Genomic DNA, 24,915 nt, shown 5'->3' with positions numbered 1-24,915 from the left:
CACAATATCAGCATACCATGGTTCACTTACCTGAAGTCCAAAAAGCTGCTCATCTGGAAACGTCTCCACCAGAGGGAGAGGGTCTTCTGCATGTACCAAACGACTCAAGTGGTCAGCTACCACGTTTTCACTACCCCTCTTGTCCTTGATTTCAACGTCAAACTCTTGTAAGAGTAGGACCCATCTGATAAGTCTTGGTTTCGCCTCCTTCTTGGTCATCAAGTACTTCAAAGCTGCATGGTCAGTATAAATAATTACCTTGGTACCAAGTAAGTAGGAACGAAACTTTTCAAGGGCAAAGACAACTGCAAGGAGCTCCTTCTCTGTAGTGGAATAATTCATTTGGGCATCATTTAGAGTCCTTGAGGCGTAATAGATGGCATAGGGTCGTTTGTCCTTCCTTTGCCCCAAAACAGCTCCAACTGCATAGTCAGAGGCATCACACATCAACTCAAAGGGCAAGGACCAATCTGGAGGTAGCATGATGGGGGCTGACGTCAACAACTCCTTAAGCTTGTCAAAAGCAGCTTGACATTCCTTGTCAAAGTGAAAGGGCACATCCTTCTGGAGCAGTTGACATAGAGGTCTCGAAATCTTGGAGAAGTCCTTGATAAACCTCCTATAAAAACCTGCATGGCCAAGGAAAGAACGAATCTCTCTCACAGAAGTGGGAGAGGGTAAGTAACGCACAATATCAACCTTGGCCTTATCGACCTCTATTCCCCTAGCAGAGACAATATGTCCTAAAACTATTCCTTGTTTAACCATAAAATGGCATTTCTCCCAATTAAGTACAAGGTTAGTTTCCATGCAACGTTTTAGAATTATTTCCAGATTATTAAGACAATCATCAAAATTCTTTCCAAAGACTGAAAAGTCATCCATAAATACCTCTATGATTTTCTCAATATAATCTGAAAAGATACTTACCATACACCTCTGAAAGGTACCTGGAGCGTTGCAAAGGCCAAAGGGCATACGTCTATAGGCAAACGTCCCAAAGGGGCAAGTGAAGGTTGTCTTCTCTTGATCTTCATTGGCTATGGCAATCTGATTGTAGCCTGAGTAGCCATCCAAGAAGCAGTAGTAGTCATGTCCAGCTAGGCGCTCAAGCATCTGATCAATGAATGGAAGAGGAAAGTGATCTTTCCTTGTTGTTGCGTTGAGCTTCCTATAATCAATGCACACTCGGTGACCTGTGACTGTCCTTTGGGGCACCAGTTCGTTCTCAGCATTCTTCACCACAGTTACCCCAGATTTCTTGGGCACAACCTGAACTGGAGAGACCCACTTGGAGTCTGAAATGGGGTAGATCACCCCACAATCTAGGAGTTTGATAACCTCCTTCTTCACAACTTCCATCATTGGAGGGTTGAGACGACGTTGAGCCTCTCTAGTGGGTTTAGACCCCTCCTCTAGAAGTATCCTATGGACGCAAGTTGTAGGGCTAATTCCCTTGATGTCCGCCAATGTCCATCCTATGGCGGTCTTGTGTTGCTTCAGCATCTCCACCAACTTCTCTTCTTGTGGAGTCGTAAGCGCAGAGGACACTATCACTGGTAAGGTCTCCTTGTCTCCTAAGTAGACATACTTCAAATGGTCTGGAAGAGGTTTAAGCTCAAGTTCTGGGGCCTGGACCACTGAAGGTAAAGTCTTGTTAGTAGATAACTGAATGGACAAAGGAGAATTAGACTTACCTACATAAGGGGATGCTTCAAGGAAGGAGACGTTTTCAATTATCTTTCCTTCACAAGTGTCCTTCAATTCCTCCTTTGAGATAATGGCACCACCTTTTGTGTACCCTACTCCTTGTTCGAGGGTTGTGGCTAGGGTATCCTCATTCATGGCCTCAAACATTTTCTGGGCAAGGTCATCCAAAATATCAATAGAATAACAGTCATTTATATCAAGAGGATACCTCATGGCTTCAAAAATGTTGAAGCCAATAACGTCACCATCAAACTCCATGGTGAGAGAACCTGCATACACATCTATCTTTGTCCTAGCTGTCCTTAAGAAAGGACGTCCCAAAAGCAAAGGAGTGGAACTCACAGGGGAGTCCTCCATTTCCAACACATAAAAATCAGCTGGGAAGATAAGATGGTTAACCTGCACAAGCACATCCTCCAACAAACCTCTAGGGTATGCATTGGATCTGTCAGCTAACTGAATGATAACATTATCAGATTTAAGTTCCCCTAGACCTAGGGTTTCATAAACAGAGTAGGGCATAACATTAACAGATGCACCTAAATCTAGCATGGCATTCTTAAATCTGGAGTTACCAATAGTACATGGAATAGTAAAGCTTCCAGGATCCTTACACTTTGGAGGAATCTTCCTCTGAATCAAGGCAGAAACGTTCTCACTTACCTTTACCACCTCCTTTTCACGGTTCACTCTCCTAGTAGTGCAAAGCTCTTTAAGGAACTTGGCATACTTAGGGACTTGTTTGATGGCCTCTAGGAGGGGTAAGTTTACTTGTACCTTCTTGAAAGTTTCCAAGATAGCTTGGTCACTTTCATCCTTCTTGGATTTAGAAAATCTGCGTGGAAAGGGCATGCAAGAAGAAGAAGGGTTAGTAATAACCGAATTGGATAAGTTAGAATTAATACCTTGAATATCCGGTTTGGCCTTTTGTGGTGAGGACGCCTTGACTTCTTCCTTGGACGTTGCAGGGTCCTTTTCAATACCCAACTTTGTGGGTTCATGGTCTTCCTCAATCTCTATGCTTACTTGGGCTTTCTTGGGTGGCTTGGGTTGATCCACAAATGGCCTTCCACTCCTTGTAGTCACAACTGATGCATTCTCCACATTACCCTTAGGATTAGGTATTGTGACACTAGGGAGCTTCCCATTCTCATGAATCTTGCTCATGAAATCCACAACTTGGCCCATCTGCTTCTTGAGTTCTGCAATGTCCTTAGTATGGGTCTGTTGTCCTTGGATCAAAGCCTGAGTAGAGTTTGTCAAGGCTTGTGTAGAAGCAGTCAAGGCTTCCAACGTCTTATCATACTGGGAATTGGGATTCCCAGAGTTCTGTTGAGGAGGAGGCATGTAAGGAGCTTGAGGACGTTGAAAAGTAGGCCCTTGAGGACGTTGAAAGTTCCCACCAAGAGGATTCTGAACATTGTCATTGTTGGTCCACTTGAAGTTGGGATGGTCCCTCCATCCTGGGTTATAAGTATTGGAATAAGGGTCATGTCTAGGGCGTTGAGGTCCTCCCTGATATCCTCCTTGAAATCCTCCTTGGTATCCTCCAATAGCATTGGCAGATTCCCAACCTCCATTTTCATTGAGTTGAGGGCATTGATCAGTAACATGCCCTTGCATAGAGCATACCCCACAAGCTATGGATGCACTAGGTCCTTTGGAACTTATGACTTGGTTCATGAGCAAGGTGAGCTTATTCAGTTGATCCTCAATGGCATTATTCCTGCCCACTTCATGTACCTTTCGAATGGAGTGCCCTATACCCTCGTATTGTTGACTGTTGAGGGCACGATTCTCAATAAGTTCCTTTCCCTCTGCAGGTGACTTGTCCACAAAAGCTCCTCCAGCTGCAGCATCAAGCATCTGCCTCTCTAAGGGTAAGAGTCCCTCATAGAAGCATGTCAGTAGGGTCTCATCCTTCATCTGATGTTGAGGACATTGAGCAAGTAAGGAGTTGAACCTCTCATAATAGGCAGAATAGGATTCATCTGGAGCTTGTTCAATTCCACTAAGCTTCTTCCTGAGTGTGATGACCTTGGAAGCTGGGAAATATCTTTCCAAGAAGGCCTTCCTCATAGTGTCCCAAGAGGTGATACGTCCAGCAGGAATCTCATATAGCCAATCTTTGGCTCTGTCAGCTAAGGAAAATGGAAATGCTTTCATCCTTAGAATGTTCTCATCTGCTCCTTGTGGTTGCATATTAGAACACACAACCTGAAATGCCCTAAGATGCTTGTTGGCGTCCTCCATAGGAAGCCCATGAAACTTAGGGAGTTGGTGCAATAATCCACTCTTCAGCTCAAACTCTGCATTTCTTCCTGCAGCAGGGGCAGGGTACACAATACCTATAGGGGGTCCTCCCTCAACTGTTGCTGTGGATAGTTCCCTAATGGATGCCATTCTCTCTTCTTGAACTTCTTCAGGTGGTGGTGTAGAGTTAGACGAAATCACAGGTGAAGGTGAACGTGAAGGAGGAGATGGGGTAGGTGTAGGTGATGTAGATTCCTCAGAAGGATAGATTCTCTTCCCTTGCTCGTTAAACTTGTACTCTTTGAATTGCAAGGAAGAAGGTCTTCTGTACTCAAGTGTAGGAGGATTTTTCAAACGAGCGAGCCTTTCTTCAATCTCTTGTATGGTAGGGATTTTAGAAGACTCGGACATTCATGGAATTCCTGAACAACATTAAGATGTACAAAAGTGAGTAACTTACGAAAATAAACAAAAAAAACAAGTTAATATTTTCATACAAAAACGTCACTATTCACAATGCAACAAAAGAGACTTACATTTTGTACAAGTAAGAGAAGTAAAAACAAAACACTTTATATGTGAAGGGTATGTACAAGTATTTTATTACTATTTTTTTTTTTAGAACTTATAAACATCATTAATAACTCAATTGATTCCAAGTTGTAAGTCGAGCCCAATAGAAACCACTACTATTGGTGAGCTACGATATAGGGATAGTCGCCTAGACATAAGTCTCTTTCCGTGGTTTCAGAAGGCCAGATAGCCAGATTAAGAGGTAAGTGAGAGGGAGGACTCATTTTGGTGATACTACGGAGGCTACTCCCTCATTGAGGTTTACGCCCCTATTGGCTACTTCCACATTGTGGTTTACGCACAGTCTATAGTATCTCTGAGATCCAATTTGAACCCATCACCCAGGGTCTCAACCTAAGACACCATCTGTAATGCCCCTTACTCAGTTTGGAAAGTACTCATGTGTTAGACTGTTCTCCTAATGCTAATAAAGGCCGCCCTCAACCTCATAAGACCTTAGAAAGGTACCAATGAAGGGTTAAGGCCAATATTAACAAAAGGGCCCTTGTCTACTCATACGATTTTACACACTTATAACAATCAAATAATTAGCAACATTTATAAATCAAATTTTTTTTACTTTTTCTTTCTTTTCCTTTACAAGTATATTAGACAAATTACACACAAAACTTTCACACAAAACACATGTACAAAACGTCACTATTCACAATTATTATTTTTTTTTTATTTTTTTTATTATTTTTTTTTCTTTTATTTACAATTATTTTCAACACTTAGGTACGGGAACAGGGAATCTCGTTGTGCAATGGGGCTGAAACAGCTACCCTTCCAAGATTATGTTTAATCCAATATACCTTAAGTGCCACAACAATTTCTTACATTTTCTTTTTGCTATAAATACTATTGATATCGAATTTAATTCCAAGCGGTAAATCAAGTGGACGTGCGGCCCAAGTATAATCGTCTAGACACAAAGTCCCTCCTACATCCGTTGGGCAACCTTACTGAAATGGCCAGGTAGGGGAGGGCGAACACAAGAGGTAGGATCCATTTTGGCATAGGCTACTCCCTCATTGAGGTTTACGCCCATTTGTAGCACTTCTGAATCCAGAACCCGTCATGAACGTTGTCCCCTTCCTAGACACCATCTCACATAGGATATTCTTACTAGGATGTAAAAGGTCCTAAGTGTGTTAGACAGTTCAATGAATGTTAATAAAGGCCGCCCTCAACCTTAAGGGACCTGAACTAGGTACCAATAAGGGGTTTAGGCCAATATTAATAAACACGACTTCACCTATTCCTTCTTTAATTTACAACTCACAATTAAACTAGTATTCAACAATATAAATAACAACCTAAATAATTAATTAACTAATTTTCGACAATTAAAATAATTAACAAGTAATATATATATAAATATATATTTTTTTTTTTTTTTTTTTTTTTTCGGTCACAATATAAACAAAACATTTAACAATATAACAAATGATTTTTCAATCCCCGGCAACGGCGCCAAAAATTGATACGCTAAAAGCAAGCGCATAATTTAACCCTGAAATGTCATTAGTAGTATAAAGTAAATAGGGATCGTTCTATTCCGGGGATTGAGGGTACACCTGTCATTGTCAAACAATTAAACAATTAAAATTAAAACAAAGTATAATATTCACACATATATACATATTTACGAAAAAAGGGGGTATTTTTGATTTTGGTTTTTCTGAAAATAAAACTAAGTTAACAAAATAATTAAAATGCTAAAACATAAAAATATAAATGGAATGCAAGAACAAAGATCAAAATCGAAACATATGATTAAAATTAATTCAAGTTCATCATTGTTCATCATAGTCATGCAAGAGGAATTGATCATGTGAAACGTTCAAAGCAAACAATTTCCCATATTTTACTTTCAACGCTAATTAATCTAAGCGAAAGCACATAGACTAATCCTATCAAACATGCATTCAAGCCCTAGAAAGCTAGTCAATCATACATGTTCAACGCAGTAAGCATTTAGAAAGGCTATCAATTCAAATGTGCAACTTAGTATGAAAAAGTCCACCTAATTGCAATCTTCTTTGATTAAATTCGGTTTTTGTACAAAACCTTTACTACTTATTGATTCAAGAACACAAAACCAAAAAAATTGATTCATGTTCTTAAATTCGTAGCACCAATTATATAAAAACCCTAAAAGTTTCGAACCATTCAAGATTATCATACAAAAGATTTCTATCATGCAAATTTAATCAAACACTCACACAAAAGCAACCATAAATCGCAATATATGAATCTGAAAATTAACAATTAATCATAAAATTTCAGAAACCAAAACTTGTTCAAACATATGTGTCAACTAAGGCAAAACCAACGAAAATACAAACAAAGTTACAAGGAAGAATCGAATTACACCAAGAGATGGAGATGGTGATGAACGAAAAGGTGATGTGGTCTCTTGAATTTCGAAAGCAATCTTCAAGGTGGAGGGTGGATGGTGTTCACGGCTTGTCTTCTTCTTCCTTGGCCTTGCTTGCACTTCGTGGTTGCCCTAGAGGATGGAGAGGAGCACGGCTAGGCTAGAGAGTTTTCTGAATTTTTTTCTCCAAGTGTAATTGTGTGGGAAGAGGAACCCTTGACGTTGAGAAGAGGGGAGACTATATAGGGAACGGCAACTTGGTCTCCAAGGCCGTGCAAAACCCTAGAGAAACTCACGGCAACCATGTCTAACTCCACATAATTTCCTCCAATAGAATCTTGCCAAGTAAGCCCTATGACATGTATCAACCAATCACATAATTTTCTAGAATATTTCCCTTGATTTTCTTGCCGAAATACCATGATAATATTCTGATTTTATCTCTTGAAATTCGGCAACAACTCCTTTAGAGAATATAGGAATGTATCTAGACTTCCTTTGAGAGCTCTTTGTGTTCAACACATATTCTCTTCCCTTAAAAGTCTCCCAATAAAATCTCCACGAAATCTTCTTATTATTTTCTGATTTTCACGGCAAGACTCCTTCTTTCTCTCTTGCTTTGGACGGCAAACCTTTCTAGGGTTTCTTCCATGCGTCACAAACCCTAGTGTCATGGGCTTAGATGGGCCTTGGTCCATTTTGCCGAAAACCCACTTCATTCTTGAGAGTTCTTGGGCCACGTTGCTTCATCTTCAAGTCTTCATATTTTCCAACGCAAAACACTTCATTTCTTTTCATAGTTGCGTTGGAAACTTCATTGGTAAGCTCTCCTCAAGTTCGCAGGGTTTCCTGGTTGCACTAGGAAAGCTTGTTTCTTCATTTCTGCTCAAATGTGTGGTCCAATGTTCTTCATTTTTGTTCCCCTTGACGTTCGCAAGCTCCTCTTTCCATTCGTGTGTTCATTTCCACTTTTTAGCTCGGAGGTCCTGAAAATAGAAACTAGTAAGAAAAATAGAAACTTTCCTAATTTGAAAAATAGAAACTTACCAAAAAATGAAAAATAGAAAGTTACTAAAAATGAAAAATAGAAACTTGCCAGAAATGAGAAATGAAAACTACAAGAATAGAAACTTTCTAAAAATGGAAAATAGAAACTAAGAAATATGGAAACTTTCTACAAATAGGAACTTTCCCAATCAAAGAATGGAAACTTTCCTAAACAGAGTTTTACTAAGGAAATGACGCAAGAAATGTAAGGAAATGCAGTTAAAACGTCGCATTAAAATGCTCCTATCAAATTCCCCCACACTTAGCTTTTGCTAGTCCCTTAGCAAAATCAAACAAAGTCACACACTAAGACTCAACGAAAATTAAAGACTCAAACAAACAAAGACTCTATTGCCCTTCAACTATTTGTCTCAGCAATCTCTTACTTTCACAACACCAAGATTAGCACTTTACCAAGAATAAATGTTTAGGCATTCGAGAGTTAATTAAAACACATAATTCACATATACACAAGTAGGACTTGGTTGGAACAATGGTGATGGTTTCTGTTAAGCATGCTTCAAACAAGTTTGATTCAATTCCTCACAAGGTATATTCACTCTTTCTTCTCTCAGATCATGGCAATGCTTAAAAGCTTATACACTCAATCATATGTGAAGGATAGCAAGTATATCACATAGTGCAAGAAACGAAAGCACAAGTATAATTTTCTTTTAAAGATCTCATGAAGGATATCAACTACTTGCACAGATGGACCCAAGCCATAGGTTCAACTCTTGCAACTCATCTCCACATCAAGGGCTGTCCCATCTTAAGGATCAAGAAGGTCTTCTCGAGGGTTATAATGGGGCCATGGCTCAAGGTTTAAAGAAACGAAGGGTAAGGAAATTAACAAAGTGTCCTAAAAACCTAGTAGAGCTCATATGAATGCAGAGATCTCGAAAAATCCACCAAGGCATTTCAAAAACGTCACTTCCCCATATAGGTCACGTAAAAGGGCCAAATGTCTTCATGTTGGGCCCAATCTTCATTGTAAACTTCCCTTGAACTCTAGTGAAATGGACAAAGGCCAAATTTTTCTGTAGTGGGCCTTCAATTCAAAGCAAACTCCAAGATCACTAAGTATGGGGGACTAAAGTCCATAAACATATTCTCTTTTCTTTTTATTTCTTTTTAGCCGTATATATTTTTTCTTTCTTTCCATTTTTCACGGCTTTTTCATACATTTTTCATTCATGGACAAGTTTACCCCCACACTTGAACCTTCACCTCTTCTTATTCTTCAATATTGACGTCAAATCTTCAAGTAAAATCTCAATTTAGCTCCACTAAGTCCTTAGGACAAAAGGGTAGGGTTATAGCTATACTAAGGCTTAGGTTAAAGATTTTAAGGGTGATGAAAGAAAAGGTTTCACGTAGGCTCAAAGGGGTTTATCTAGGGGAGTCCCACGACGGGCACAATTAGGGACACAGGTTCATTTGGCAATGGTGGTAGTTCCTAAGGTGCCTCTATCCCTTCCAGAATCAGGGCCATGTATTGATATAACGTCTCAACAAGCACAAGAGTGAATTCTAGCATTCTCTAGTCCATCAAACTTAATCTATGGCAAGTAGTCAATCAAGATGAAAGAATAATGAGACCATCAAAACATCGCCAAGAAATTAAGAATATATTTTCATTTTCACTCCAAGAAAAAGGAACATGGTTCAATTATCTCACATGGGTTTATATGAATCAAAACTCATCTTAACATGCTTATATTCTGTACCAAGTTACGAGATCCATATCCACTACAAGGCATATATTTTTCATATATCTCAATTAACCAAAGAATACCATTTTAAGTCATCTCAATTTTTGATCCTCTTTTAGTCATGATTTCAGAGATATAGAATCATCCTAGACAGTTGAAAGGGCATCCTAAGACTCAAAACAAAAACAAAAGCAACGAAATTTTGTATTTTCTGACATTTTTCGATTTTTTTGTATTTTTCAATATATATGACTCAAAATAATAAAAGACAAAATATAAATCCCTTCTCCCACACTTAAATATTGCATTGTCCTCAATGTAATTAATCATAAGCATGCAATGAAACACTTAAGCATATAGGGATGAAATTTACGAAAATAAAGTTCAAAGACAAACAAAAAGCATAAAATAAAGAAGTAGGGAGGGAAAAGAGCAAATCTGCGTTGAAGGCTCCTCCACAGCTACTTCTGAATTGGGTTGCCTCCCAAGCAGCGCTTAATGTTTATAGTCTTTCAGCCTAGACTTGTACCTCCATTTAATCCTCAAGAGGTGGAACGTTTTGGAGGGGTACTTCCTCCACTTCGTGTTCCACAAACGCCTCATAGTAAGGCTTCAAGCGATGGCCATTCACTTTGAACTCGTTACCTGTTTGCTCACTCTTTATCTGCACAGCTCCATGAGAAAACATATTAGTGATAACAAAAGGTCCAATCCAACGAGAACGAAGTTTACCTGGGAAGAGTTTGAGACGAGAATGGAAGAGAAGAACTTTTTGGCCCACAACAAAAGTCTTCCTTCGAATCATTTTATCATGGAATGCCTTAGTCTTTTCTTTATAAATGTTGGCACTTTCAAAAGCATCATTCCTAATCTCCTCTAACTCTTGCAACTGCAGCTTCCTATGAAGCCCAGCTTCATCAATATCCATGTTAAACTGCTTCATAGCCCACCAAGCTTTGTGCTCTAACTCCACAGGTAAATGGCAAGGTTTGCCATAGACAATGCGATATGGGGACATACCTATGGGAGTCTTGTATGCAGTTCTGTAGGCCCACAAAGCATCCTCCAAGCGTAGGGACCAATCCTTCCTGTTGGGGTTTACAGTCTTTTCCAATATCCCCTTGATCTGACGATTTGAGACCTCAGCCTGCCCACTAGTTTGGGGGTGATAAGGTGTAGAAACCTTATGTGTAACATCATATTTCTTCAACAAGGCCTCAATCGTCCGATTGCAAAAATGGGATCCACCATCACTAATGAGAACTCTAGGCATTCCAAACCTGCTAAAGATGTTAGACTTGATAAAATCTGCAACAACCTTAGAGTCATTAGTTCTAGTGGCCTTTGCTTCCACCCATTTGGAAACATAGTCCACTGCAAGTAAGATATATAGAAACCCAAAAGATGAAGGGAAAGGTCCCATGAAATCTATGCCCCAGACATCAAATATTTCAACAGTTATGATATTGGACAATGGCATTTGATCTCTAGAACTTAGATTTCCGGTTCGTTGGCATCTATCACAAGTTAAACAATATGCATGTGCATCCTTAAATAATGTTGGCCAAAAGAACCCAGACTCTAACACCTTAAAAGCAGTCTTTTTAGACCCAAAGTGACCCCCACATGCTTTAGAATGGCAAAACGAAAGTATGGCATTATGTTCATGTTCAGGCACACATCTCCTAATCAGTTGATCAGAGCAATATTTCCACAAATAAGGTTCATCCCAAACATATTGCTTAACAGTTTTCTTAAGCCTATCTCTATGAGCACGTGACATGGTATCAGGAATCTTCCTAGAAACAATATAGTTCACAATATCAGCATACCATGGTTCACTTACCTGAAGTCCAAAAAGCTGCTCATCTGGAAACGTCTCCACCAGAGGGAGAGGGTCTTCTGCATGTACCAAACGACTCAAGTGGTCAGCTACCACGTTTTCACTACCCTTCTTGTCCTTGATTTCAACGTCAAACTCTTGTAAGAGTAGGACCCATCTGATAAGTCTTGGTTTCGCCTCCTTCTTGGTCATCAAGTACTTCAAAGCTGCATGGTCAGTATAAATAATTACCTTGGTACCAAGTAAGTAGGAACGAAACTTTTCAAGGGCAAAGACAACTGCAAGGAGCTCCTTCTCTGTAGTGGAATAATTCATTTGGGCATCATTTAGAGTCCTTGAGGCGTAATAGATGGCATAGGGTCGTTTGTCCTTCCTTTGCCCCAAAACAGCTCCAACTGCATAGTCAGAGGCATCACACATCAACTCAAAGGGCAAGGACCAATCTGGAGGTAGCATGATGGGGGCTGACGTCAACAACTCCTTAAGCTTGTCAAAAGCAGCTTGACATTCCTTGTCAAAGTGAAAGGGCACATCCTTCTGGAGCAGTTGACATAGAGGTCTCGAAATCTTGGAGAAGTCCTTGATAAACCTCCTATAAAAACCTGCATGGCCAAGGAAAGAACGAATCTCTCTCACAGAAGTGGGAGAGGGTAAGTAACGCACAATATCAACCTTGGCCTTATCGACCTCTATTCCCCTAGCAGAGACAATATGTCCTAAAACTATTCCTTGTTTAACCATAAAATGGCATTTCTCCCAATTAAGTACAAGGTTAGTTTCCATGCAACGTTTTAGAATTATTTCCAGATTATTAAGACAATCATCAAAATTCTTTCCAAAGACTGAAAAGTCATCCATAAATACCTCTATGATTTTCTCAATATAATCTGAAAAGATACTTACCATACACCTCTGAAAGGTACCTGGAGCGTTGCAAAGGCCAAAGGGCATACGTCTATAGGCAAACGTCCCAAAGGGGCAAGTGAAGGTTGTCTTCTCTTGATCTTCATTGGCTATGGCAATCTGATTGTAGCCTGAGTAGCCATCCAAGAAGCAGTAGTAGTCATGTCCAGCTAGGCGCTCAAGCATCTGATCAATGAATGGAAGAGGAAAGTGATCTTTCCTTGTTGTTGCGTTGAGCTTCCTATAATCAATGCACACTCGGTGACCTGTGACTGTCCTTTGGGGCACCAGTTCGTTCTCAGCATTCTTCACCACAGTTACCCCAGATTTCTTGGGCACAACCTGAACTGGAGAGACCCACTTGGAGTCTGAAATGGGGTAGATCACCCCACAATCTAGGAGTTTGATAACCTCCTTCTTCACAACTTCCATCATTGGAGGGTTGAGACGACGTTGAGCCTCTCTAGTGGGTTTAGACCCCTCCTCTAGAAGTATCCTATGGACGCAAGTTGTAGGGCTAATTCCCTTGATGTCCGCCAATGTCCATCCTATGGCGGTCTTGTGTTGCTTCAGCATCTCCACCAACTTCTCTTCTTGTGGAGTCGTAAGCGCAGAGGACACTATCACTGGTAAGGTCTCCTTGTCTCCTAAGTAGACATACTTCAAATGGTCTGGAAGAGGTTTAAGCTCAAGTTCTGGGGCCTGGACCACTGAAGGTAAAGTCTTGTTAGTAGATAACTGAATGGACAAAGGAGAATTAGACTTACCTACATAAGGGGATGCTTCAAGGAAGGAGACGTTTTCAATTATCTTTCCTTCACAAGTGTCCTTCAATTCCTCCTTTGAGATAATGGCACCACCTTTTGTGTACCCTACTCCTTGTTCGAGGGTTGTGGCTAGGGTATCCTCATTCATGGCCTCAAACATTTTCTGGGCAAGGTCATCCAAAATATCAATAGAATAACAGTCATTTATATCAAGAGGATACCTCATGGCTTCAAAAATGTTGAAGCCAATAACGTCACCATCAAACTCCATGGTGAGAGAACCTGCATACACATCTATCTTTGTCCTAGCTGTCCTTAAGAAAGGACGTCCCAAAAGCAAAGGAGTGGAACTCACAGGGGAGTCCTCCATTTCCAACACATAAAAATCAGCTGGGAAGATAAGATGGTTAACCTGCACAAGCACATCCTCCAACAAACCTCTAGGGTATGCATTGGATCTGTCAGCTAACTGAATGATAACATTATCAGATTTAAGTTCCCCTAGACCTAGGGTTTCATAAACAGAGTAGGGCATAACATTAACAGATGCACCTAAATCTAGCATGGCATTCTTAAATCTGGAGTTACCAATAGTACATGGAATAGTAAAGCTTCCAGGATCCTTACACTTTGGAGGAATCTTCCTCTGAATCAAGGCAGAAACGTTCTCACTTACCTTTACCACCTCCTTTTCATGGTTCACTCTCCTAGTAGTGCAAAGCTCTTTAAGGAACTTGGCATACTTAGGGACTTGTTTGATGGCCTCTAGGAGGGGTAAGTTTACTTGTACCTTCTTGAAAGTTTCCAAGATAGCTTGGTCACTTTCATCCTTCTTGGATTTAGAAAATCTGCGTGGAAAGGGCATGCAAGAAGAAGAAGGGTTAGTAATAACCGAATTGGATAAGTTAGAATTAATACCTTGAATATCCGGTTTGGCCTTTTGTGGTGAGGACGCCTTGACTTCTTCCTTGGACGTTGCAGGGTCCTTTTCAATACCCAACTTTGTGGGTTCATGGTCTTCCTCAATCTCTATGCTTACTTGGGCTTTCTTGGGTGGCTTGGGTTGATCCACAAATGGCCTTCCACTCCTTGTAGTCACAACTGATGCATTCTCCACATTACCCTTAGGATTAGGTATTGTGACACTAGGGAGCTTCCCATTCTCATGAATCTTGCTCATGAAATCCACAACTTGGCCCATCTGCTTCTTGAGTTCTGCAATGTCCTTAGTATGGGTCTGTTGTCCTTGGATCAAAGCCTGAGTAGAGTTTGTCAAGGCTTGTGTAGAAGCAGTCAAGGCTTCCAACGTCTTATCATACTGGGAATTGGGATTCCCAGAGTTCTGTTGAGGAGGAGGCATGTAAGGAGCTTGAGGACGTTGAAAAGTAGGCCCTTGAGGACGTTGAAAGTTCCCACCAAGAGGATTCTGAACATTGTCATTGTTGGTCCACTTGAAGTTGGGATGGTCCCTCCATCCTGGGTTATAAGTATTGGAATAAGGGTCATGTCTAGGGCGTTGAGGTCCTCCCTGATATCCTCCTTGAAATCCTCCTTGGTATCCTCCAATAGCATTGGCAGATTCCCAACCTCCATTTTCATTGAGTTGAGGGCATTGATCAGTAACATGCCCTTGCATAGAGCATACCCCACAAGCTATGGATGCACTAGGTCCTTTGGAACTTATGACTTGGTTCATGAGCAAGGTGAGCTTATTCAGTTGATCCTCAATGGCATTATTCCTGCCCACTTCATGTACCTTTCGAATGGAGTGCCCTATACCCTCGTATTGTTGACTGTTGAGGGCACGATTCTCAATAAGTTCCTTTCCCTCTGCAGGTGACTTGTCCACAAAAGCTCCTCCAGCTGCAGCATCAAGCATCTGCCTCTCTAAGGGTAAGAGTCCCTCATAGAAGCATGTCAGTAGGGTCTCATCCTTCATCTGATGTTGAGGACATTGAGCAAGTAAGGAGTTGAACCTCTCATAATAGGCAGAATAGGATTCATCTGGAGCTTGTTCAATTCCACTAAGCTTCTTCCTGAGTGTGATGACCTTGGAAGCTGGGAAATATCTTTCCAAGAAGGCCTTCCTCATAGTGTCCCAAGAGGTGATACGTCCAGCAGGAATCTCATATAGCCAATCTTTGGCTCTGTCAGCTAAGGAAAATGGAAATGCTTTCATCCTTAGAATGTTCTCATCTGCTCCTTGTGGTTGCATATTAGAACACACAACCTGAAATGCCCTAAGATGCTTGTTGGCGTCCTCCATAGGAAGCCCATGAAACTTAGGGAGTTGGTGCAATAATCCACTCTTCAGCTCAAACTCTGCATTTCTTCCTGCAGCAGGGGCAGGGTACACAATACCTATAGGGGGTCCTCCCTCAACTGTTGCTGTGGATAGTTCCCTAATGGATGCCATTCTCTCTTCTTGAACTTCTTCAGGTGGTGGTGTAGAGTTAGACGAAATCACAGGTGAAGGTGAACGTGAAGGAGGAGATGGGGTAGGTGTAGGTGATGTAGATTCCTCAGAAGGATAGATTCTCTTCCCTTGCTCGTTAAACTTGTACTCTTTGAATTGCAAGGAAGAAGGTCTTCTGTACTCAAGTGTAGGAGGATTTTTCAAACGAGCGAGCCTTTCTTCAATCTCTTGTATGGTAGGGATTTTAGAAGACTCGGACATTCATGGAATTCCTGAACAACATTAAGATGTACAAAAGTGAGTAACTTACGAAAATAAACAAAAAAAACAAGTTAATATTTTCATACAAAAACGTCACTATTCACAATGCAACAAAAGAGACTTACATTTTGTACAAGTAAGAGAAGTAAAAACAAAACACTTTATATGTGAAGGGTATGTACAAGTATTTTATTACTATTTTTTTTTTTAGAACTTATAAACATCATTAATAACTCAATTGATTCCAAGTTGTAAGTCGAGCCCAATAGAAACCACTACTATTGGTGAGCTACGATATAGGGATAGTCGCCTAGACATAAGTCTCTTTCCGTGGTTTCAGAAGGCCAGATAGCCAGATTAAGAGGTAAGTGAGAGGGAGGACTCATTTTGGTGATACTACGGAGGCTACTCCCTCATTGAGGTTTACGCCCCTATTGGCTACTTCCACATTGTGGTTTACGCACAGTCTATAGTATCTCTGAGATCCAATTTGAACCCATCACCCAGGGTCTCAACCTAAGACACCATCTGTAATGCCCCTTACTCAGTTTGGAAAGTACTCATGTGTTAGACTGTTCTCCTAATGCTAATAAAGGCCGCCCTCAACCTCATAAGACCTTAGAAAGGTACCAATGAAGGGTTAAGGCCAATATTAACAAAAGGGCCCTTGTCTACTCATACGATTTTACACACTTATAACAATCAAATAATTAGCAACATTTATAAATCAAATTTTTTTTACTTTTTCTTTCTTTTCCTTTACAAGTATATTAGACAAATTACACACAAAACTTTCACACAAAACACATGTACAAAACGTCACTATTCACAATTATTATTTTTTTTTTATTTTTATTATTATTTTTTTTTCTTTTATTTACAATTATTTTCAACACTTAGGTACGGGAACAGGGAATCTCGTTGTGCAATGGGGCTGAAACAGCTACCCTTCCAAGATTATGTTTAATCCAATATACCTTAAGTGCCACAACAATTTCTTACATTTTCTTTTTGCTATAAATACTATTGATATCGAATTTAATTCCAAGCGGTAAATCAAGTGGACGTGCGGCCCAAGTATAATCGTCTAGACACAAAGTCCCTCCTACATCCGTTGGGCAACCTTACTGAAATGGCCAGGTAGGGGAGGGCGAACACAAGAGGTAGGATCCATTTTGGCATAGGCTACTCCCTCATTGAGGTTTACGCCCATTTGTAGCACTTCTGAATCCAGAACCCGTCATGAACGTTGTCCCCTTCCTAGACACCATCTCACATAGGATATTCTTACTAGGATGTAAAAGGTCCTAAGTGTGTTAGACAGTTCAATGAATGTTAATAAAGGCCGCCCTCAACCTTAAGGGACCTGAACTAGGTACCAATAAGGGGTTTAGGCCAATATTAATAAACACGACTTCACCTATTCCTTCTTTAATTTACAACTCACAATTAAACTAGTATTCAACAATATAAATAACAACCTAAATAATTAATTAACTAATTTTCGACAATTAAAATAATTAACAAGTAATATATATATAAATATATTTTTTTTTTTTTTTTTTTTTTTTTTCGGTCACAATATAAACAAAACATTTAACAATATAACAAATGATTTTTCAATCCCCGGCAACGGCGCCAAAAATTGATACGCTAAAAGCAAGCGCATAATTTAACCCTGAAATGTCATTAGTAGTATAAAGTAAATAGGGATCGTTCTATTCCGGGGATTGAGGGTACACCTGTCATTGTCAAACAATTAAACAATTAAAATTAAAACAAAGTATAATATTCACACATATATACATATTTACGAAAAAAGGGGGTATTTTTGATTTTGGTTTTTCTGAAAATAAAACTAAGTTAACAAAATAATTAAAATGCTAAAACATAAAAATATAAATGGAATGCAAGAACAAAGATCAAAATCGAAACATATGATTAAAATTAATTCAAGTTCATCATTGTTCATCATAGTCATGCAAGAGGAATTGATCATGTGAAACGTTCAAAGCAAACAATTTCCCATATTTTACTTTCAACGCTAATTAATCTAAGCGAAAGCACATAGACTAATCCTATCAAACATGCATTCAAGCCCTAGAAAGCTAGTCAATCATACATGTTCAACGCAGTAAGCATTTAGAAAGGCTATCAATTCAAATGTGCAACTTAGTATGAAAAAGTCCACCTAATTGCAATCTTCTTTGATTAAATTCGGTTTTTGTACAAAACCTTTACTACTTATTGATTCAAGAACACAAAACCAAAAAAATTGATTCATGTTCTTAAATTCGTAGCACCAATTATATAAAAACCCTAAAAGTTTCGAACCATTCAAGATTATCATACAAAAGATTTCTATCATGCAAATTTAATCAAACACTCACACAAAAGCAACCATAAATCGCAATATATGAATCTGAAAATTAACAATTAATCATAAAATTTCAGAAACCAAAACTTGTTCAAACATATGTGTCAACTAAGGCAAAACCAACGAAAATACAAACAAAGTTACAAGGAAGAATCGAATTACACCAAGAGATGGAGATGGTGATGAACGAAAAGGTGATGTGGTCTCTTGAATTTCGAAAGCAATCTTCAAGGTGGAGGGTGGATGGTGTTCACGGCTTGTCTTCTTCTTCCTTGGCCTTGCTTGCACTTCGTGGTTGCCCTAGAGGATGGAGAGGAGCACGGCTAGGCTAGAGAGTTTTCTGAATTTTTTTCTCCAAGTGTAATTGTGTGGGAAGAGGAACCCTTGACGTTGAGAAGAGGGGAGACTATATAGGGAACGGCAACTTGGTCTCCAAGGCCGTGCAAAACCCTAGAGAAACTCACGGCAACCATGTCTAACTCCACATAATTTCCTCCAATAGAATCTTGCCAAGTAAGCCCTATGACATGTATCAACCAATCACATAATTTTCTAGAATATTTCCCTTGATTTTCTTGCCGAAATACCATGATAATATTCTGATTTTATCTCTTGAAATTCGGCAACAACTCCTTTAGAGAATATAGGAATGTATCTAGACTTCCTTTGAGAGCTCTTTGTGTTCAACACATATTCTCTTCCCTTAAAAGTCTCCCAATAAAATCTCCACGAAATCTTCTTATTATTTTCTGATTTTCACGGCAAGACTCCTTCTTTCTCTCTTGCTTTGGACGGCAAACCTTTCTAGGGTTTCTTCCATGCGTCACAAACCCTAGTGTCATGGGCTTAGATGGGCCTTGGTCCATTTTGCCGAAAACCCACTTCATTCTTGAGAGTTCTTGGGCCACGTTGCTTCATCTTCAAGTCTTCATATTTTCCAACGCAAAACACTTCATTTCTTTTCATAGTTGCGTTGGAAACTTCATTGGTAAGCTCTCCTCAAGTTCGCAGGGTTTCCTGGTTGCACTAGGAAAGCTTGTTTCTTCATTTCTGCTCAAATGTGTGGTCCAATGTTCTTCATTTTTGTTCCCCTTGACGTTCGCAAGCTCCTCTTTCCATTCGTGTGTTCATTTCCACTTTTTAGCTCGGAGGTCCTGAAAATAGAAACTAGTAAGAAAAATAGAAACTTTCCTAATTTGAAAAATAGAAACTTACCAAAAAATGAAAAATAGAAAGTTACTAAAAATGAAAAATAGAAACTTGCCAGAAATGAGAAATGAAAACTACAAGAATAGAAACTTTCTAAAAATGGAAAATAGAAACTAAGAAATATGGAAACTTTCTACAAATAGGAACTTTCCCAATCAAAGAATGGAAACTTTCCTAAACAGAGTTTTACTAAGGAAATGACGCAAGAAATGTAAGGAAATGCAGTTAAAACGTCGCATTAAAATGCTCCTATCAAATTCCCCCACACTTAGCTTTTGCTAGTCCCTTAGCAAAATCAAACAAAGTCACACACTAAGACTCAACGAAAATTAAAGACTCAAACAAACAAAGACTCTATTGCCCTTCAACTATTTGTCTCAGCAATCTCTTACTTTCACAACACCAAGATTAGCACTTTACCAAGAATAAATGTTTAGGCATTCGAGAGTTAATTAAAACACATAATTCACATATACACAAGTAGGACTTGGTTGGAACAATGGTGATGGTTTCTGTTAAGCATGCTTCAAACAAGTTTGATTCAATTCCTCACAAGGTATATTCACTCTTTCTTCTCTCAGATCATGGCAATGCTTAAAAGCTTATACACTCAATCATATGTGAAGGATAGCAAGTATATCACATAGTGCAAGAAACGAAAGCACAAGTATAATTTTCTTTTAAAGATCTCATGAAGGATATCAACTACTTGCACAGATGGACCCAAGCCATAGGTTCAACTCTTGCAACTCATCTCCACATCAAGGGCTGTCCCATCTTAAGGATCAAGAAGGTCTTCTCGAGGGTTATAATGGGGCCATGGCTCAAGGTTTAAAGAAACGAAGGGTAAGGAAATTAACAAAGTGTCCTAAAAACCTAGTAGAGCTCATATGAATGCAGAGATCTCGAAAAATCCACCAAGGCATTTCAAAAACGTCACTTCCCCATATAGGTCACGTAAAAGGGCCAAATGTCTTCATGTTGGGCCCAATCTTCATTGTAAACTTCCCTTGAACTCTAGTGAAATGGACAAAGGCCAAATTTTTCTGTAGTGGGCCTTCAATTCAAAGCAAACTCCAAGATCACTAAGTATGGGGGACTAAAGTCCATAAACATATTCTCTTTTCTTTTTATTTCTTTTTAGCCGTATATATTTTTTCTTTCTTTCCATTTTTCACGGCTTTTTCATACATTTTTCATTCATGGACAAGTTTACCCCCACACTTGAACCTTCACCTCTTCTTATTCTTCAATATTGACGTCAAATCTTCAAGTAAAATCTCAATTTAGCTCCACTAAGTCCTTAGGACAAAAGGGTAGGGTTATAGCTATACTAAGGCTTAGGTTAAAGATTTTAAGGGTGATGAAAGAAAAGGTTTCACGTAGGCTCAAAGGGGTTTATCTAGGGGAGTCCCACGACGGGCACAATTAGGGACACAGGTTCATTTGGCAATGGTGGTAGTTCCTAAGGTGCCTCTATCCCTTCCAGAATCAGGGCCATGTATTGATATAACGTCTCAACAAGCACAAGAGTGAATTCTAGCATTCTCTAGTCCATCAAACTTAATCTATGGCAAGTAGTCAATCAAGATGAAAGAATAATGAGACCATCAAAACATCGCCAAGAAATTAAGAATATATTTTCATTTTCACTCCAAGAAAAAGGAACATGGTTCAATTATCTCACATGGGTTTATATGAATCAAAACTCATCTTAACATGCTTATATTCTGTACCAAGTTACGAGATCCATATCCACTACAAGGCATATATTTTTCATATATCTCAATTAACCAAAGAATACCATTTTAAGTCATCTCAATTTTTGATCCTCTTTTAGTCATGATTTCAGAGATATAGAATCATCCTAGACAGTTGAAAGGGCATCCTAAGACTCAAAACAAAAACAAAAGCAACGAAATTTTGTATTTTCTGACATTTTTCGATTTTTTTGTATTTTTCAATATATATGACTCAAAATAATAAAAGACAAAATATAAATCCCTTCTCCCACACTTAAATATTGCATTGTCCTCAATGTAATTAATCATAAGCATGCAATGAAACACTTAAGCATATAGGGATGAAATTTACGAAAATAAAGTTCAAAGACAAACAAAAAGCATAAAATAAAGAAGTAGGGAGGGAAAAGAGCAAATCTGCGTTGAAGGCTCCTCCACAGCTACTTCTGAATTGGGTTGCCTCCCAAGCAGCGCTTAATGTTTATAGTCTTTCAGCCTAGACTTGTACCTCCATTTAATCCTCAAGAGGTGGAACGTTTTGGAGGGGTACTTCCTCCACTTCGTGTTCCACAAACGCCTCATAGTAAGGCTTCAAGCGATGGCCATTCACTTTGAACTCGTTACCTGTTTGCTCACTCTTTATCTGCACAGCTCCATGAGAAAACATATTAGTGATAACAAAAGGTCCAATCCAACGAGAACGAAGTTTACCTGGGAAGAGTTTGAGACGAGAATGGAAGAGAAGAACTTTTTGGCCCACAACAAAAGTCTTCCTTCGAATCATTTTATCATGGAATGCCTTAGTCTTTTCTTTATAAATGTTGGCACTTTCAAAAGCATCATTCCTAATCTCCTCTAACTCTTGCAACTGCAGCTTCCTATGAAGCCCAGCTTCATCAATATCCATGTTAAACTGCTTCATAGCCCACCAAGCTTTGTGCTCTAACTCCACAGGTAAATGGCAAGGTTTGCCATAGACAATGCGATATGGGGACATACCTATGGGAGTCTTGTATGCAGTTCTGTAGGCCCACAAAGCATCCTCCAAGCGTAGGGACCAATCCTTCCTGTTGGGGTTTACAGTCTTTTCCAATATCCCCTTGATCTGACGATTTGAGACCTCAGCCTGCCCACTAGTTTGGGGGTGATAAGGTGTAGAAACCTTATGTGTAACATCATATTTCTTCAACAAGGCCTCAATCGTCCGATTGCAAAAATGGGATCCACCATCACTAATGAGAACTCTAGGCATTCCAAACCTGCTAAAGATGTTAGACTTGATAAAATCTGCAACAACCTTAGAGTCATTAGTTCTAGTGGCCTTTGCTTCCACCCATTTGGAAACATAGTCCACTGCAAGTAAGATATATAGAAACCCAAAAGATGAAGGGAAAGGTCCCATGAAATCTATGCCCCAGACATCAAATATTTCAACAGTTATGATATTGGACAATGGCATTTGATCTCTAGAACTTAGATTTCCGGTTCGTTGGCATCTATCACAAGTTAAACAATATGCATGTGCATCCTTAAATAATGTTGGCCAAAAGAACCCAGACTCTAACACCTTAAAAGCAGTCTTTTTAGACCCAAAGTGACCCCCACATGCTTTAGAATGGCAAAACGAAAGTATGGCATTATGTTCATGTTCAGGCACACATCTCCTAATCAGTTGATCAGAGCAATATTTCCACAAATAAGGTTCATCCCAAACATATTGCTTAACAGTTTTCTTAAGCCTATCTCTATGAGCACGTGACATGGTATCAGGAATCTTCCTAGAAACAATATAGTTCACAATATCAGCATACCATGGTTCACTTACCTGAAGTCCAAAAAGCTGCTCATCTGGAAACGTCTCCACCAGAGGGAGAGGGTCTTCTGCATGTACCAAACGACTCAAGTGGTCAGCTACCACGTTTTCACTACCCTTCTTGTCCTTGATTTCAACGTCAAACTCTTGTAAGAGTAGGACCCATCTGATAAGTCTTGGTTTCGCCTCCTTCTTGGTCATCAAGTACTTCAAAGCTGCATGGTCAGTATAAATAATTACCTTGGTACCAAGTAAGTAGGAACGAAACTTTTCAAGGGCAAAGACAACTGCAAGGAGCTCCTTCTCTGTAGTGGAATAATTCATTTGGGCATCATTTAGAGTCCTTGAGGCGTAATAGATGGCATAGGGTCGTTTGTCCTTCCTTTGCCCCAAAACAGCTCCAACTGCATAGTCAGAGGCATCACACATCAACTCAAAGGGCAAGGACCAATCTGGAGGTAGCATGATGGGGGCTGACGTCAACAACTCCTTAAGCTTGTCAAAAGCAGCTTGACATTCCTTGTCAAAGTGAAAGGGCACATCCTTCTGGAGCAGTTGACATAGAGGTCTCGAAATCTTGGAGAAGTCCTTGATAAACCTCCTATAAAAACCTGCATGGCCAAGGAAAGAACGAATCTCTCTCACAGAAGTGGGAGAGGGTAAGTAACGCACAATATCAACCTTGGCCTTATCGACCTCTATTCCCCTAGCAGAGACAATATGTCCTAAAACTATTCCTTGTTTAACCATAAAATGGCATTTCTCCCAATTAAGTACAAGGTTAGTTTCCATGCAACGTTTTAGAATTATTTCCAGATTATTAAGACAATCATCAAAATTCTTTCCAAAGACTGAAAAGTCATCCATAAATACCTCTATGATTTTCTCAATATAATCTGAAAAGATACTTACCATACACCTCTGAAAGGTACCTGGAGCGTTGCAAAGGCCAAAGGGCATACGTCTATAGGCAAACGTCCCAAAGGGGCAAGTGAAGGTTGTCTTCTCTTGATCTTCATTGGCTATGGCAATCTGATTGTAGCCTGAGTAGCCATCCAAGAAGCAGTAGTAGTCATGTCCAGCTAGGCGCTCAAGCATCTGATCAATGAATGGAAGAGGAAAGTGATCTTTCCTTGTTGTTGCGTTGAGCTTCCTATAATCAATGCACACTCGGTGACCTGTGACTGTCCTTTGGGGCACCAGTTCGTTCTCAGCATTCTTCACCACAGTTACCCCAGATTTCTTGGGCACAACCTGAACTGGAGAGACCCACTTGGAGTCTGAAATGGGGTAGATCACCCCACAATCTAGGAGTTTGATAACCTCCTTCTTCACAACTTCCATCATTGGAGGGTTGAGACGACGTTGAGCCTCTCTAGTGGGTTTAGACCCCTCCTCTAGAAGTATCCTATGGACGCAAGTTGTAGGGCTAATTCCCTTGATGTCCGCCAATGTCCATCCTATGGCGGTCTTGTGTTGCTTCAGCATCTCCACCAACTTCTCTTCTTGTGGAGTCGTAAGCGCAGAGGACACTATCACTGGTAAGGTCTCCTTGTCTCCTAAGTAGACATACTTCAAATGGTCTGGAAGAGGTTTAAGCTCAAGTTCTGGGGCCTGGACCACTGAAGGTAAAGTCTTGTTAGTAGATAACTGAATGGACAAAGGAGAATTAGACTTACCTACATAAGGGGATGCTTCAAGGAAGGAGACGTTTTCAATTATCTTTCCTTCACAAGTGTCCTTCAATTCCTCCTTTGAGATAATGGCACCACCTTTTGTGTACCCTACTCCTTGTTCGAGGGTTGTGGCTAGGGTATCCTCATTCATGGCCTCAAACATTTTCTGGGCAAGGTCATCCAAAATATCAATAGAATAACAGTCATTTATATCAAGAGGATACCTC

The 24,915-nt window shown here is 39.7% G+C and overlaps 2 protein-coding genes across 2 annotated transcripts in view; one reads left to right on the top strand and one right to left on the bottom strand.

Annotated features, from left to right (window-relative positions):
• LOC133716298 (uncharacterized) overlaps positions 1 to 24,915 on the top strand; it is a 124,643-nt gene that overhangs the window by 87,012 nt on the left and 12,716 nt on the right. The window lies entirely within an intron of this gene.
• On the bottom strand, positions 196 to 23,336 carry LOC133714411 (uncharacterized; the record flags this gene model as incomplete). Its single annotated transcript, XM_062140521.1, has 5 exons — positions 23,298 to 23,336; positions 22,843 to 23,198; positions 21,963 to 22,707; positions 11,865 to 12,604; positions 196 to 1,075 (listed from the first exon to the last, which is right to left on the bottom strand). Coding segments are annotated over exons 1-5 (2,760 nt in total), but the record flags the coding sequence as incomplete, so codon positions are not given.

The sequence above is a fragment of the Rosa rugosa genome, chromosome 6 (genome assembly GCF_958449725.1).
Source record: "Rosa rugosa chromosome 6, drRosRugo1.1, whole genome shotgun sequence".
Taxonomy (NCBI): Eukaryota; Viridiplantae; Streptophyta; class Magnoliopsida; order Rosales; family Rosaceae; genus Rosa; species Rosa rugosa.
The sequence above is the reverse complement of the archived record's forward strand: the minus strand, read 5'-3'. Positions and strand labels throughout refer to the sequence as shown.